The 17,916-nt window shown below is 43.4% G+C and overlaps 1 protein-coding gene across 1 annotated transcript in view; it reads left to right on the top strand.

Moving 5' to 3' along the window:
* Positions 1–17,916, top strand: part of RBM27 (RNA binding motif protein 27) — a 104,992-nt gene that overhangs the window by 35,249 nt on the left and 51,827 nt on the right. The window contains exon 4 of the mRNA XM_073575260.1: positions 12,007–12,098. Coding sequence (XP_073431361.1) covers positions 12,007–12,098 — 92 coding nt within the window. The remainder of the gene's footprint in view (positions 1–12,006; positions 12,099–17,916) is intronic.

Below are 17,916 nucleotides of genomic sequence, written 5' to 3'. Positions count from 1 at the left end.
CATCACAGTTCAGTCTTTAGAAATAGGATTCAATAAAAATGTTTACCAACCTGAAGATCCTGCCTGTTCAGAAGTGTTTCTTTGGTCATCTTCATCGCCGCACTTCTCATGATGTTGCCTCATTCACGCCACCAGGCCTTGCATCTCTTTGTTGCATCGTTTGCATTTTGCACGCATGCCTGCCTTACCGATAGGCGAAGGAGCTTCATTAAAATATTCCCAAACTGGGTCTCTTTTACGGCCTGCTGCCATTATAAGGAAAGAATGTAATAAACCTCAGATCGTACACACAAACAGATCCAGACTTGTCTGTCTGTGGCTATGCTGCAGTATTGTGCTCAAAGTTTCACTTTCATTTTCTTGTCTGCTTGCCCTTCCTCCTCCTCACACTTAGATTCACATTCTTCTTGTGTTGTGCAGATCTATTCCACTCCAAACAATCAGAAACATATTGTCTAACTTCTTGGACTTTGCACTGAAGGGGTTGATTCTGTATTCATAGGTTTGTAGAACAATAGGATTAAGGTCTTTTTCTCAACTCTGTTCATGTTGTAACATTTTTGCCATGAAGAAGAGGCTGGGACCTCTGCGGAGTCAAATTCAGTTTTGAGAACTAAGTAAGTAAAGCGAGCGTCTGTGATAATATAGGAGAGAAACTGCCCACTAATCCTACAGAAACCTCTGGAAGAGCATGGCATTGTGAATGTTACACATATACAGCCTTTATTCTACTGAGTTAAACAACTCAGCTTTATCTCATGATGGAAGAACCTTTGGATGGTAAAATATTTTCCTCAAAAAGCAGTTTATTGAAAAAAATCCGATTTAAATCAAAAAAATCAGATTTTTTTTTTTTTTTTTTTAAAAAACATTGATTTTTTTTATCCACCCTGCTTTAGATGAGCGCAGTAAATGAGCACAGCCAATGTCCAAGGATCTATACTGCCTGCTTGGCCTGTGGTAGGAGACCGTGTGCGAGTGTGTCCTGCAGCTAGTCGGAATCCCCCAAATCGGGCTGAAATGTTTTATTTGACCATTAAAAATACAAAAAAAAAATCATCCAAAGTTGAGTGCCAAGTTCTGTTTCTTATCTATATATGGTGTGGGAACCTACTTGAGCACCTCCTCTAGTAGTGCATATAGTGTTTTTCTTCCCCAAACCAGAATGTCCTGTGGTACTACAAGAACATGGGGGAGTTGATGTCTCTGCTCAAATCCTTTAGCTCTACAGTGCCATGGGTAAAGCGAAGTTGTGGTACAAGAAGCTGGCCATGCACATCTGACAAATGGCAATTTATAATGCTTACGTGCGATCACGACCTGCAGGCCAGACCGGCACATTCCTTCCGTTTCAGTTGGTAGTGATCAAGGCACAACATTTGGAAGAGAAATGGCCCAGTACTTCTGGAACCGAAGGTGCCCATATAGTACCAGGGCAACATTTCACCGGTGAGGTGCCCCAAACTGGAAAGAAAGGAAGGTTACAAAAAAAGCGTAAAGTGTGTTACAGAAGGGAGATAAGAAAGGACACCATTTTCAGTGGACACCAGGCCTGTGTATAAAAGACTGTTTCAAAGTCTACCACTCCTCCATGAGCTACTAAATTTATTTGTGACTTACACTAATTTATTGCACGACTGGATGCCCTCTATGCAGCTCGCGTATGCCAACCTGCCGCACTCTACACAACTCGCATAAATTCCAAGTATAGGGTCACTTGTGGAGGGTTTCTACTATTTTGGCACCTCAAGGGTTCTGCAAATGTGTCATGGTGCCCGCAAACAATTCCATCAGTCTGCTTTCAAAGCTGTCACTCATTCCATTTGGAGCTCGGCAGTGTGCCCAAACAGTAGTTTTCTGCCGCTTATGAGGTATCGTTGTACTCAGGAGAAAATGCACAACGCATTTTGGAGTCCATTTTCTCTCGTTACCCTTGTAAAAATAAAAAAAGGTGATAAAGTAACATTTTTGGGAAAAAGGGTTCATTTTTTCCTTCCACATTGCTTTAATTCCTGTAAAGCACCTTTAGGGTTAATAAACTTCTTGAATGTTTTTTGAGCACCTTGAGGGGTGAAGTTTTTAGAATGGTGTCACTTTTGGGAATTTTCTGTCATATGGGCCCCTCAAAATCACTTCAGTTGTGATGTGGTCCCTAAAAAAAACTTTTTTTTTTGAAAAGTTAGAAATTACTGATCAACTTTTAACCCAACTTCCTAACAAAATGTTTAAAAAATGATGCAGATGTAGACATGTAGTAAATGCTATTTATTAACTATTGTGGCATTATTTTTTTATGCCTTTAAACCAGAAAGCTAAGTTTGAAAATTTTGAAATTTTTGCCAAATTTGCATTTATTTGTGAAAACATCGGAAGTCTTATTGAATAATTGTTACCACTATTCTGAAGTACAATGTCACAATAAAACAAACTCCGAATCGGTGGGATACGTTGAATTGTTCCAGAGTTATTGCCACATAACACTGATCAGACTTGTAAAAATTGGCCTGTTAATGAAAGTGAAAATGGGCATGAATTGGTTAAAGAATCTGTCACCTGATTTTTGCCACCTAATCTGAGAACAGCATATTGTATAGACTGGTATCCTTATTCCTGTGTTGTCACTTACTGGGCTGCTTAGTAGTTTTGGTAATTTCCTGGTGATTAAAAACAGTGATTTTAAAAACCTACTCATCAATTTCGCACTTTCTCATTGCATTGTGGAGGTACATGTCATTTCTGCTTTAACCCCTTCCTGACATGAGACGTACTATCCCGTCCATGGGACCTGGGCCCCTATGCCCATGGACGGGATAGTACGTCTAGCGCGATCAGCGCCGCCCACGTGGTGAGCGCTGCTGATCGCGGCCGGGTGTCAGCTGATTATCACAGCTGACACCCGGCACAATGTGTCAGGGGCGGTCACGGACCGCCCCGACACGTTAACCCCTTGCACACCGCGATCAAACATGATCGCGGTGTACCGGGGGTTAAAGGGAAGCATCGGCAGGGAGGGGGCTCCCTCCGTGCTTCCCTGAGCCCCCCACGGCAGCGCAATGTGCAGCGCTGCTGCGGGGGGCTCCTTTCCTCCAGGCCCCCGAATCCAAGATGGCGACGGGGGCCTTCGGGGGCCTGAGGAAGCTGGCTTCCTCAGAGCCTGCAAAGCGCAGGCATGAGGAAGCCGCCTGCAGTGCCTGTGTCAGATCGCTGATCTGTCACAGTGATCTGTGATGTGACAGATCAGCGATCTGTCACAGGACAGTGATGTCCCACCTGGGACTATTTAATAAAGTAAAAAAAAAAAAATAAAAAAAAGTGTTAAAATAATTTAAAAAAAAATCGCCAAATAAATTAGAAAAAAAAATAAAATATTCCCCCAATAAATCCATTTTTTGGAAATAATAATAAAAAAAAACAAAACAAAGTACACATATTAGGTATCGCCGCGTCCGTAATGACCCGCCCTATAAAACTGTCCCATTAGTTAACCCCTTTAGCGAACCCCTTAAAAAACAAAAATAAAAAACGAAGCAAAAAATGATTTATTATCATACCGCCAAACAAAAAGTGTAATAACGCGCGATAAAAAAGACGCATATAAATATCCATGGTACCGCTGAAAACGTCATCTTGTCCCGCAAAAAACGAGCTGCCACACAGCATCATCAGCGAAAAAATAAAAAAGTTATAGCTCGCAGAATAAAGCGATGCAAAAATAATTATTTTTTATATAAAATAGTTTTCATTGCATAAAACCGACAAAAACATAAAAAGACATAAATGAGGTATCGCTGTAACCGTACTGACCCGAAGAATAAAACCGCTTTATCACTTTTACCGCACGCGGAACGGTGTAAACGCACCCCCCCAAAAGAAATTCATGAAACGCTGGTTTTTGTTCATTCTGTGTCCCAAAAATAGGAATAAAAAGCGATCAAAAAATGTCACGTGCCCGAAAATGGTACCAATAAAAACGTCAACTCGTCCCGCAAAAAATAAGACCTCATATGACTCGGTGGGTCAAAATACGGAAAAATTATAGCTCTCAATATGTGGTGATGCAAAAACTATTTTTACAATAAAAAGCGTCTTTTAGCGTGCGACAGCTGCCAAATATAAAAACCGCCATAAATAGTAAATCAAACCCCCCGTCATCACCCCCTTAGTTAGGGAAAAATAATAAAATTAAAAAAAAAGTATTTATCTCCATTTTCCCATTAGGGCTAGGGTTAGGGCTCAGATTAGGGTTAGGGGTGTGTTGGGGTTAGGGTTGGAGTTATAATTGCCGGGTTTCCACTGTTTGGGCACATCAGGGGCTCTCCAAATGCAACATGGCGTCTGATCTCAATTCCAGCCAATTCTGAGTTGAAAAAGTCAAATGTTGCTCCTTCCCTTCCAAGCTCTGCCATGCGCCCAAACAGTGTTTTACCCCACATGTAGGGTATCAACCTACTCAGGACAAATTGCAAAACAATTTTTGGGGTCCAATTTCTCCTGTTACCCTTAGGAAAATAAAAAATTGGGGGCAAAAATACCATTTTTGTGGGAAAAAATGATTTTTTTATTTTCACGTCCGAGTGTTATAAACTTCTGTGAAGCACTTGGGGGTTCAAAGTGCTCACCACACATCTAGATAAGTTCCGTGGGGGGTCTAGTGTCCAAAATGGGGTCACTTGTGGGGAGTTTCAATAGTTTAGGTACATCAGGGGCTCTCCAAACGCACATGACACCCGCAGACCATTCCATCAAAGTCTGCATTCCAAAACGTCACTGCTTCCCTTACGAGCCCCGACGTGTGTCCATACAGTAGTTTTCTCCCACATATGGGGTGTCAGCGTACTCAGGCCAAATTGGACAACAACTTTTGGGGGTCCAATTTCTCCTGTTACCCTTGGGAAAATGAAAAAATTGGGGACTAATTGATCATGTTTCTGGAAAAAATACGATTTTTTTTATTTTCATGCCCTGGCATTATAAACTTCTGTGAAGCTCTTGGGGGTTCAAAGTGCTCACCTCACATCTAGATAAGTTCCTTAGTGGGTCTAGTTTTCAAAATGGGGTCATTTGTGGGGGGTTTCCACTGTTTAGGTACATTAGGGGCTCTCCAAAGGCAACATGACACCCGCAGACCATTCCATCAAAGTCTGCATTCCAAAACGTCACTACTTCCCTTCCGAGCCCCGACGTGTGCCCATACAGTAGTTTTCTCCCACATATGGGGTATCAGCATACTCAGGACAAATTGGACAACAACTTTTGGGGTCCAATTTCTCCTGGTACCCTTGGGAAAATAAAAAAATGGTGACTAAAAGATCATGTTTGTGGAAAAAATACGAATTTTTTATTTTCACGCCCGGGCGTTATAAGCTTCTGTGAAGCACTGGGGGGTTCAAAGTGCTCACCACGCATCTAGATAAGTTCCTTAGGGGGTCTAGTTTCCAAAATGGTGTCATTTGTGGGGGGTTTCCACTGTTTTGGTACATCAGGAGTTTTCCAAACGCGACATGGTGTCCGATCTCAATTCCAGCCAAAAACGTCAAATGGCGCTGCTTCCCTTCCGAGCTCTGCCATGCGCCCAAATAGTGGTTTACCCCCACATGTGGGGTATCAGCGTACTCAGGACAAATTGTACAATAACTTTTAGGGTCCTGTTACCCTTGGAAAAATAAGAATTGAGGGTGAAAAGATCATTTTTGTGGAAAAAATATGATTTTTTAATTGTATGGCTTTTTGTTATAAACTTCTGTGAAGCCCATGGGGGTTCAAAGTTCTCACCACACATCTAGATAAGTTCCTTAGGGGGTCTAGTTTCCAAAATGGTGTCATTTGTGGGGGGTTTCCACTGTTTTGGTACATCAGGGGTTTTCCAAACGCGACATGGTGTCCGATCTCAATTCCAGCCAAAAACGTCAAATGGCGCTGCTTCCCTTCCGAGCTCTGCCATGCGCCCAAATAGTGGTTTACCCCCACATGTGGGGTATCAGCGTACTCGGGACAAATTGCATAATAACTTTTAGGGTCCTGTTACCCTTGGGAAAATAAAAATTGGGGTGAAAAGATCATTTTTGTGGAAAAAATATGATTTTTTAATTGTACCGCTGTACGTTATAAACTTTTGTAAAGCCCTTGTGGGTTCAAAGTTCTCACCACATATCTAGATAAGTTCCTTGGGGGGTCAAGTTTCCAAAATGGGGTCACTTGTAGGGGGTTTCCACTGTTTAGGTACATCAGGGACTCTCCAAACGTGACAAGGCGTCCCATCTGAATTCCAGCCAATTTTGCATTGAAAAAGTCAAACGGCGCTCCTTCCATTCTGAGCTCTGCCATGCACCGAAACAGTGGTTCCCCCCCACATATCAGGTATCTGCGTACTCAGGACAAATTGCACAATAACTTTTGCAGTCCAATTTCTCCTGTTACCCTTGGTAAAATAAAAAAAATTGAACCTTAAGTATTTTCTTTATGAAAAAAAGTTAGATGTTCATTTTTTTTTAAATATTCAAAAAAATTCCTGTGACGCACCTAAATGGTTAATAAACTTCTTGAATGTGGTTTTGAGCACCTTAAGGGGTGCAGTTTTTAGAATGGTGTCACTTTTGGGTATTTTCTATCATATAGACCCCTCAAAGTGGCTTCAAATGTGATGTGGTCCTAAAAATAAAATGGTGTTGTAAAAATGAGAAATCGCTGGTCAACTTTTAACCCTTATAACTTCCTAACAAAAAAAAAATTTTGCTTCCAAAATTGTGCTGATGTAAAGTAAACATGTGGGAAATGTTAGTTATCAAGTTTTTTGTGTGCCGTATCTCTGTGATTTAAGGGCATAAAAATTCAAAGTTGGAAAATTGCGAAATTTTCAAAATTTTCGCCAAATTTCCGTTTTTCTCACAAATAAGCGCAAGTTATTTGAATGAAATTTTACCACTAGCATGAAGTAAAATATGTCACGAGAAAACATTGTCGGAATCACCGGGATCCATGGAAGCGTTCCAGAGTTATGACCTCATAAAGGTACAGTGGTCAGAATTGTAAAAATTGGCCCGGTCATGAACGTGCAAACCACCCTTGGGGGTGAAGGGGTTAAACTCAATCTATACATTGACACATTATCCATAGGGTCTTGTATACACCCTATGAAATAAGAAAAGTCATGACCTTCTCTGCCCTACATTTATAGAAATTGAGCCTTGGGACTCTAATATTACATCCATTTTAGCTGAGCAGATATGGCCCACATCATCTTCCCATTTACACTTAGCTGAATACATTGGATTCCCTAATATCGTTAAAATTAGTGGCCTATACATTATGGAGATCAGGCATGAGATATCTCTCGAGCTAACTACTCTAGCTCCAACTACTAGCTCCAACACTTTACTAGTGCAAACATTAAGGCTATGTGCACACGATGCTTTTTTTTATGCGTTTTCACTGCGTTTTTCCGTGTGGAAATGGTCCAAAAACCCAATGGAATCCTTATGCTAGTTAATTCAATGACAATCCTGAAAGGTTGTGCACATGGTCAGTAAATTTCCGTGTGTCATTTGTGTGACAGCGTGGGAAACAACGGCGTGGTGGTTCTAATCTGCGCTAACACTACCGCTGGCAAGATCGTCAGAGCACTGCGGGGGTCCTGCTGTCAGATGTCAGTGACCCCGCAGCTGTGACTACGACCCGTGGTAAAGCTACCACAGACTGTCTGTCAGAGCGCTGCGAGATTATGCTGTCAGATGTCAGCATGAGCCCGCAGCGGACTGTGACCCACAGCGGTGACCTGCGATAAAAAGCTGGCCTGGGCCGATGAGACAACTTCTCCCATCGGTCTATGTCTGCTGTCACTGATAATAGTGACAGCAGGTGCTGCTGGTGGGAGAAGTATCATCTGCCGGCGCTTGTGCTCACCATTTGAAAAAAAATAAATAAATTTATGTATATAATTTAACTTATCTTCTCCTAATCCCTGACGCCCTCGTCTCTTGGAAATAATGCAAAATAATAAACCAACATATACTCACCGCCGTAGTTGAGGTAATCCGAGTGTCCCACGGCGATCTCGATCTCACGTGTAGAACAGTCACATCAGGAGATGTGACCACTCTACCCGGCCATCGGTGATACACTGACAGGAGGTAATCGCTCCCGCAGTGTATCACTGAGCTGCCGTGTGAGTTCACAGTTTGTCAGCTCCGGTGCTATTACTTACGGCACCGCTGCGTGAGAACTTTCATATGCAGCAGTGGGTGCCGTAATGGAGATCACCAGAGCTGACAAGTTGATGAACTTGGGTGAACTCTCACGGCAGCTCAGTGATACACTGACAGGAGGTAATAGCTCCCACAGTGTATCGCCGGCTGTCTTTGAGAGCAGTCACATCACTGATGTAACTGCTCTCAAAGTGATCAGGATCGTCGTGGGACATAACGGATTATCTTCTCTGCGGACAGGTGAGGAATATTGTGGTTTATTTTTGTTGCAGGAGATGTTGGCTTCGGTGGATTAGGCATTGGGCAAGTATGGTTTAATTAAGATTATTAAGGAAGTCTGTGTCATTATTTCAAATAAAGGACTTAATTCTGGGTGTCTGTTATTATACAATTTCACTATGGGGTTAGTAAGTTAGCCTGTCCATTACTAACCTGTGGGTTTGATGTAACCCAACAATACAAAGGGGATATCAACCCCTCAAATGTGAACCCTGCCACCGCTGCAGGGTAAGTGGGAAAAGCGAGGCTAAGTGCCAGATTTGGCGCTACTTATAGATGCAGCTTTTCTGGGGTGGCTGAGAGCTGATGTTTTTAGTGTGGGAGTGGCCAGTATCCATGGCCCCTTCCTAGCCTATTAATATTAGTCCACAGCTGTCTGCATAACCTTTGCTGGTTATTAATTATAAGGGTACCCCACGTCATTTTTTTTTTTTGGGGGGGGGCGGGTGCTCCATTTTAATAGCCAGTAAAGGCTATGAACTGATATTAATAGCCTGGGAAACTCCATGGGTATTACCCCCTTCCCAGGCTATAAAGATCTGCCCGCAACCATCAGTTTTCCCTCTGCTGGTTATTAAAATTACACGGGAGCCTATGCCTTTTTTTTACCTTAAAAATTAACAGTTGCTGTCTGGTTACAGCCTATGTATGTTCATTCTGTTAACACTCCTACATAGGCTGGTGACTGTGTGTGTGTAGGTTTGTTTTTGTGTTTACTTATTGGCTTAGTAATGAAGGTGTCGGGCTGACACCACCTTTTCACTACTAAGGACCCCGTTACACGTATCAATGTCCCACTCCAGCGATCCCACCAACGTCCATGCAGGAAGCTTGGCATTTACCACAGAACACTAGGATTGACAAATTCGCATCTGGCACCCTGTGCTCTTCACAGATGAGTGCAGGTTCACACTGAGCACATGTGACAGAGTCTGGAGACGCTGTGGAGAGCGATCTGCTGCCTGCAAAATCCTCAGACCCCTTGTGAGACCATATGCTGGTGCGATTGGCCCTGGGTTCCTCCTAATGCAGGACAATGCCAGACCTCGTGGCTGGAGTGTGTCAGCAATTCCTGCAAGATGAAGGCATTGAAGCTGTGGACTGGCCCCCCCCGTTCCTCAGACCAGAATCTGAATGAGCACATCTGAGACATCATGTCTCGCTCCATCCACCAACATCGCGTTGCAGTACAGATTGTCCAGGAGTTGGCGGATGCTTTAGTTCAGGTCTGGGATGAGATCCCTCAGGAGACCATCCACCGCCTCATCAGGAGCATGCCCAGGCGTTGTACAGTAGGGAGGTCATACAGGCACATGGAGGCCACACACAGTACTGAGCATCTTTTCCTTGTCATGAGGCATTTCCACTGAAGTTGGATCAGCCTGTAATTTGATTTTCCACTTTGATTTTGAGTATCTTTCCAAATCCAGACCTCCGTGGGATATTCATTTTGATTTACATTAATAATTATGATTTATTGTTCTGAACACATTCCACTATGCAATGAATAAAAATTTGCAACTGGAGTATTTCATTCAGAGATATCTAGGATGTGATATTTTAGTGTTCACTTTTTTGAGCAGTATATATAAAAGTGTGTGTGTGTATGTATGTATGGGTGCATCAAGCCCTGCCCACTCCACATAGCCACACTCGCTCCACACACAGCCCTGTATAATAAATATCTATTATAATATATATATCTAATATACTGTGTGTGTGTGTCTGTCTATCTATCTATCTATCTATCTATCTATCTATCTATCTATCATAGGCACATCATCTTGACCACAACAGGTTAAACTGCCTGTGTTGCACATAGCAACCAATGACTAATCTTCTTTCATTTCACCAGAGCTGTTTAAAAGATGAAAGCTGAGCTGTGATTGGTTGCTATGAGCAACAGTTTTCTCGCTCCACAACACCTCAGCAGACACTGGGTGGGAGAAATCTAGCATCCCCGAAACATAAACTCCCAGCCATTGTCTGCCCCCCAGAAAGGTGCAGAGCGCACATGACAAATGAATCACCCCCTCTATTACTGGCGTAGAAAATTGCACCATCAGCGGCTGCACACAAAGCCACACTGCCAGGTTACATAACGGCACATTTCCAGGAACTCCCTGCTCAGCGCCACCCGGCTCGGGACTATGGGATGGAGGATGTGTAATGGGTATATGGGCACAGGACTATGGGATGGAGGATATGTATGATGGTTATATGGGCACAAGACTATGGGATGAAGGATGTGTGATGGGTATATGGGCACAGGACTATGCGATGGAGCATATGTATGATGGGTGGTATATGGGCACGGTGCTATGGGTTGGAGCATATGTATGATGGGTGGTATATGGGCACAGGACTATGCGATGGAGGATAATCATTATAATTTGTTATAATTAACCACAGTTAGTTACTGTGCCCAGGCAATGCTGGGCTCTTCAGCTAGTCATTCTATAAAAGTCAGAATGTTGGAAGTCAGAATCTTGCCTCAGTTGCTCAAAGGAACAAGAATGTCATTCCAAGTAGATCTGCTTGCACATACTTCAGTCTCTGCCTTTCCCAATCTCAAAAACACTCTAGGTGATGGAGCTCTCACTAAAAAAGGATTTTTCCAGATGGTCATATATTTTGAGCAGTCTGACATATGCAAACATCATTTACATATCCACCATATTTTATTTGCGTAATAATTGGGGATATTGTCCTGATCGAAATCTCTATCTGCCTCCAATAATCCCAAAAGTCTTGACGTCATTTCCTTCCCAATCCCTGGATGCCCACCCCACTCCGCCCATCAATCCAGAAAACCTATAGATTGAGCCGAGTGTGAATAGAGCAGTTGTCGATCATGCACACTGTCGCTTTCTTTTTTTAGTGGGAGTGCCAAAGATCAGCTTGACTGTGCTCAGCTATCTCCAACGGTCCTATTAAGAATTCATGGAGCACAGTGCGCATGATCAACCATTGCTCCAGTCACGCTCTGATAAAACAGTGATTTTATTAAAACTGCAGCAAGTAGCCCAGTGAGTGACACATTGCTGGAATCTGTCTCTACTTATGTTGGTCTCAGATTAAAGTGCCAAAAACCTGGTGACAGATTCCTTTTAAGCTAGATTTTTTTTTTTCTATAAACTGAATGTCGCCAGGTTTTTTTTTGTACCCTATCTGTGATGGCAGCATGCTGTAGGGGCAGAGACTATCCTCTGCCCCTCTTGTTACGGTGATTGGCAGCAATCGCTTTGGAGGGCTGTCAGATCTAAATCAACAGGCCTTCATGTACTGACACTGCAGGGACCAAGAGCACACAGTGTCAGTGTGTTCCGATGTGTTTACGTCCCTCTACTGTGTGTCGTGGCCGCTTGCTGCACACAGGATCACATAGAATTGGGCGACTCTTGGGTTCAGTGTGTGTCTTCTGTGTGTAGCAGTCACTTTCTCTTTCAGCCACTTCAATTTTTGTATTGACTTTGCAATCTAGTATGAACATTGTTTTTGAATTTTTTTTTTTTTGTTTTTAAAGACCCTTCAGGAGATCTATGAAGAAGACCGAGACCAGAGAAAGAAGAAACATTTAAGTCCCCAAAGAAATCGTTCAGCCTCTACTGAGAGAAGGTGAGCGTGTCTGTGTGTTTGGTATAGTGCCAAGAAGATTTGCTAGTGGATATTTCACTTGTAAATGATGGTGGTGACGAAGGGAAATAACATGGTTGTACTTTTACGTGGAGAGTAGTGATGAGCGATCGTGCTCTGATATCATGTTATCTCAGTATCGGGAGTGTCCTCGAGTAATGTGTTTGTCCATCTTTGAGTTGAATGTGTGCTCTCAAGGTAAGCAATGTTGGGGATCGCTGCCTTGGAGGTGGTTTCTCTCTCAAATGGTCATTGGCTGGGACTCGTTCCTCCCAAGACAATTCGGCGAGATCCAGCGCATGATCAGACGAACAAAAATCAGTACACATTGCTTCACTCCACATGCGATGGATGCCGTCAAAGCCGACTTGTGATAATGTATCCCCGCCAGTGATTATTGGCTGCAGCGGTCACGTGATGTTACTGCTGCAGCAATATCAGTAAAGACTGTAGGCAGCAGAGAGCTGGTAAGGAAGCGACAGTGCGTAAATACCACTTATCTTTATGGACAAGAAGTCAACGGAGTGGCAAGACATTGTTGGGAAGGCAAGTGATTTAAAGGAAATGTCACCCCTCCTCCCCACCCCAGACTTTATAACTAGAGTTGTATAGCGTAAAGTAGGCCAATTGTTAAAAGGCATTTTAACTGCTTCAAGACTGACCATAAACGTTAAACATCTGGGCAGACCGGCTCCTATTCTGCATGTGATATTCTCAGGCGTCACCGCATTGTAGCCAGGGCTGTGGAGTCAGTTGGTATAAAATGGACGGACTCCCAAAATATTTAAATTGTGTACAGGATGTGCTGCAGATTCATAAGAATTTGGGAAAGTTCTGAAATCTAATTTATAAAGCTCAATGTGTGTGTGTATGTCCGGGATTGGCATCCGCACCGTCGCAGCTACAGCCACAAAATTTGGCACAATCTCACGTCTGGACCCCGAGAGCGTCATAGGCTATGTTGTGAGGCGAAATTTTAACCCCGCGCGTTCCAAGTCACCAAACAATTTTGCCCTTATCTACATAATGGGGAACAAGAGTATATACCGTACAGTTGCTAAGGTGGGGCCCTGACATGGGATACTCGCCACAGACTGGGATATGAACACACACACAAAATGCGCCACACACTACCACGTGCTTCAACACATATACCACCCTCAGCACACATTTCACCACACATACACCAACCTCGCCACGCAAAAAGTCCAAACACAAGTCGCCACTCGAAACTCGCCACGCTTTCCCAGAGCTGTTTAAAAGATGAAAAATGAGCTGTGATTAGTTGCTATCAGCAACAGTTTTCTTTGTAGACAGTTGTGGTAACTGAGGCCTATTATTCTTATCATTTCTATGGTGTTATCGTCCTTCTGTAAAGCTGGAAATAACACAATTTATTACCGTGCCAACACAGACCACCCTCTGACACAGACTGCAGGGGGAGCCCAGTATCACACAGAATAGGATTAGATACACTGCTCACCAGTCAGTATCACACAGGAGAGGATTAGACACATGGCTCAGTAGTCAGTATCACACAGGATAGGATTAGATACACAGCTCAGCAGTCAGTATCACACAGGAGAGGATTAGACACATGGCTCAGCAGTCAGTATCACACAGGATAGGATTAGATACACAGCTCAGCAGTCAGTATCACACAGGATAGGATTAGATACACTGCTCAGCAGTCAGTATCACACAGGATAGGATTAGATACACTGCTCAGCAGTCAATATCACAGCCTCTGGCACACTTCAGGGGGAGCCCAGTATCACACAGGATAGGATTAGATACACGGCTGAGCAGTCAGTATCACACAGGATAGGATTAGATACATGACTCAGCAGTCAGTATCACACAGGAGAGGATTAGATACACGGCTCAGCAGTCAGTATCACACAGGATAAGATTAGATACATGACTCAGCAGTCAGTATCACACAGGAGAGGATTAGATACACGGCTCAGCAGTCAGTATCACAGGATAAGATTAGATACACAGCTCAGCAGTCAGTATCACAGGATAGGATTAGATACATGACTCAGCCGTCAGTATCACACAGGTTAGGATTAGATACACGGCTCAGCAGTCAGTATCACACAGAATAGGATTAGATACACTGCTCAGAAGACAGTATCACACAGGATAGGATTAGATACACGGCTCAGCAGTCAGTATCACACAGGATATGATTAGATACACAGCTCAGCAGTCAGTATCACACAGGATAGGATTAGATACACTGCTCAGCAGTCAGTATCACACAGGATAGGATTAGATACACTGCTCAGCAGTCAATATCACAGCCTCTGGCACACTTCAGGGGGAGCCCAGTATCACACAGGATAGGATTAGATACACGGCTGAGCAGTCAGTAACACACAGAATAGGATTAGATACACAGCTCAGCAGTCAGTATCACACAGGATAGGATTAGATACACAGCTCAGCAGTCAGTATCACACAGGATAGGATTAGATACACGGCTCAGCAGTCAGTATCACACAGGATAGGATTAGATACACAGCTCAGCAGTCAGTATCACACAGGATAGGATTAGATACATGATTCAGCAGTCAGTATCACACAGGAGAGGATTAGATACACGGCTCAGCAGTCAGTATCACACAGGATAGGATTAGATACATGACTCAGCAGTCAGTATCACACAGGAGAGGATTAGATACACGGCTCAGCAGTCAGTATCACACAGGATAGGAATAGATACACTGCTCAGCAGTCAGTATCACACAGGATAGGATTAGATATACAGCTCAGCAGTCAGTATCACACATGATAGAAATAGATACACGGCTCAGCAGACAGTATCACACAGGATAGGATTAGATACACGACTCAGCAGTCAGTATCACACAGGAGAGGATTAGATACACGGCTCAGCAGTCAGTATCACACAGGATAAGATTAGATACATGACTCAGCAGTCAGTATCACACAGGAGAGGATTAGATACACGGCTCAGCAGTCAGTATCACAGGATAAGATTAGATACACAGCTCAGCAGTCAGTATCACAGGATAGGATTAGATACACGGCTCAGCAGTCAGTATCACACAGGATAGGATTAGATACACAGCTCAGCAGTCAGTATCACACAGGATAGGAATAGATACACGGCTCAGCAGTCAGTATCACACAGGATAGGATTAGATACACAGCTCAGCAGTCAGTATCACACAGGATAGGATTAGATACATGATTCAGCAGTCAGTATCACACAGGAGAGGATTAGATACACGGCTCAGCAGTCAGTATCACGGGATAAGATTAGATACACGGCTCAGCAGTCAGTATCACACAGGATAGGAATAGATACACTGCTCAGCAGTCAGTATCACACAGGATAGGATTAGATATACAGCTCAGCAGTCAGTATCACACATGATAGAAATAGATACACGGCTCAGCAGACAGTATCACACAGGATAGGATTAGATACGCAGCTCAGTACACAGTTACACACAGAATAGTATTAGATACACAGCTCAGTACACAGTTACACACAGAATAGTATTAGATACACAGCTCAGCAGACAGTAATACACAGAATAGGATTAGATACATGGCTCAGCAGTCAGTATCACACAGGATAGGATTAGATGCACGGTTTTTATGTGCAATATAATCATTATAATTTGTTAAAGCTAACCACAGTTGGTTACTATGCCCAGACAACGCCGGGCTCTTCAGCTAGTGTCCTATAAACGTCTGTTCTGTTCCTGATCTAAGGATGTCTGCTTTTAGCTGAGATGAATCTGTGCTGCACTTTATGCACATGCTCAGTAGTGACCAGTGCTGTGGAGATGTAGATGAGATGAATCTGTGCTGCACTTTATGCACATGCTCAGTAGTGAGGCAGGGCTGTGGAGTCGTAGCTGAGATGAATCTGTGCTGCACTTGTACACATGCTCAGTAGTGACCAGTGCTGTGGAGTTGAATCTGTGCTGCTCTTTATGTACATTCTCAGTAGTGACCAGTGCTGTGGAGTCGTAGGTGAGATGAATCTGGGCTGCACTTTATGTACATGCTCCGTACTGACCAGTGCTGTGGAGTCGTAGGTGAGATGAATCTGTGCTGCACTTTATGTACATGCTCAGTAGTGACCTGTGCTGTGGGGTTGTAGATGAGATGAATCTGTGCTGCACTTTATGTACATGCTCAGTAGTGACCAGTGCTGTGGAGTCGTAGATGAAATGAATCTGTGCTGCACTCTATGTACATGCTCAGTAGTGACCAGTGCTGTGGAGTCGTAGATGAGATGAATCTGTGCTGCACTTTATGTGCATGCTCAGTAGTGACCAGTGCTGTGGAGTTGTAGGTGAGATGAATCTGTGCTGCACTTTATGTACATGCTCAGTAGTGACCTGTGCTGGTGCTGTGGGGTTGTAGATGAGATGAATCTGTGCTGCACATTATGTACATGCTCAGTAGTGTCCAGTGCTGTGGAGTCATAGCAGAGATGAATCTGTGCTGCACTTTATGTACATGCTCAGTAGTGACCAGTGCTGTGGAGTTGTAGCTGAGATGAATCTGTGCTGCACTTTATGTACATGCTCAGTAGTGACCAGTGCTGTGGAGTCGTAGATGAGATGAATCTGTGCTGTACTTTATGTACATGCTCAGTAGTGACCAGTGCTGTGGAGTCGTAGATGAGATGAATCTGGGCTGCACTTTATGTACATGCTCAGTAGTGACCAGTGCTGTGGAGTCGTAGATGAGATGAATCTGTGCTGCACTTTATGTACATGCTCAGTAGTGTGGCAGTGCTGTGGAGTTGTAGCTGAGATGAATCTGTGCTGCACTTTATGTACATGCTCAGTAGTGTGGCAGTGCTGTGGAGTTGTAGCTGAGATGAATCTGTGCTGCACTTTATGTACATGCTCAGTAGTGTGGCAGTGCTGTGGAGTTGTAGCTGAGATGAATCTGTGCTGCACTTTATGTACATGCTCAACAGTGAGGTGAAATTGAGGAGTTGGAATCGTAGTCTGAGTCGGAGGTTTGGCTTACTGACTTCACAGCTTTTGATAGTAGCAGAGCTATTCGTGAACCTGTAGCTCCAGAACTGCCGACGTCCCCATAGAGAGGTGCAGACTTTTTATTGCAGTCTGTCATCTCTATTGCTCTTTACTGCACATTCTCCATAGACAGTGGGTAGGCAATGACCTTCTAATACAATTCAGCTTGTTTCCTTCAGTGTTATGGGGGGGGGGGATACAGGTTTTACTTTCAGTTTACCACAATGAGTGCAAAATTTGGTGAAATTCTCTTCCGTGACACATACCATAGGTGAGCATACACTATACAGGGTCTAAATAGTAAATGTAGCATTGTGCTAAGCTCTGCAGGAGGAGGTCATAGTTATTTCTAAATGGTTAATCTGCCAAATGGAAGACATAGCTGCTTGTCAAGGGTTACTTTTAATGTCTTCACGCATCTGTATAGAGCCAGCAGCAGCCAAACCACAAAGAGATGGTTGTGTGATTTGCTTCTCCTGCTGCTCTATAATACACAGGAATCTATCTTGGTTTACGTGCAGGCTGGGTATTTTATCATGGTTTTTGAAGCAAGATGACACTTCATGAAAAGAATTGTGGTATTTTTACTGTCACTTTTGTTCTCAAGGCGGCTTCGCAACCGCTGTCTTTTTTTAAATTTTTTTTTTGTATTTTATGTATAACATAGTGGTGACTACCAGGGCTGTGGAGTCGGAGTCTGTATAAAATGGACCGACTCCTGAAATATATAATAAATTTGGTACAGTAATTCAATGCAGAAT

This window comes from Dendrobates tinctorius, unplaced genomic scaffold (assembly GCF_039654945.1).
Source record: "Dendrobates tinctorius isolate UK_male_01 unplaced genomic scaffold, ASM3965494v1 ptg000043l, whole genome shotgun sequence".
In the NCBI taxonomy this organism is placed as follows: domain Eukaryota; kingdom Metazoa; phylum Chordata; class Amphibia; order Anura; family Dendrobatidae; genus Dendrobates; species Dendrobates tinctorius.
Note: the sequence above shows the minus strand (reverse complement) of the source record. Positions and strands in the feature narration are given on the sequence as shown.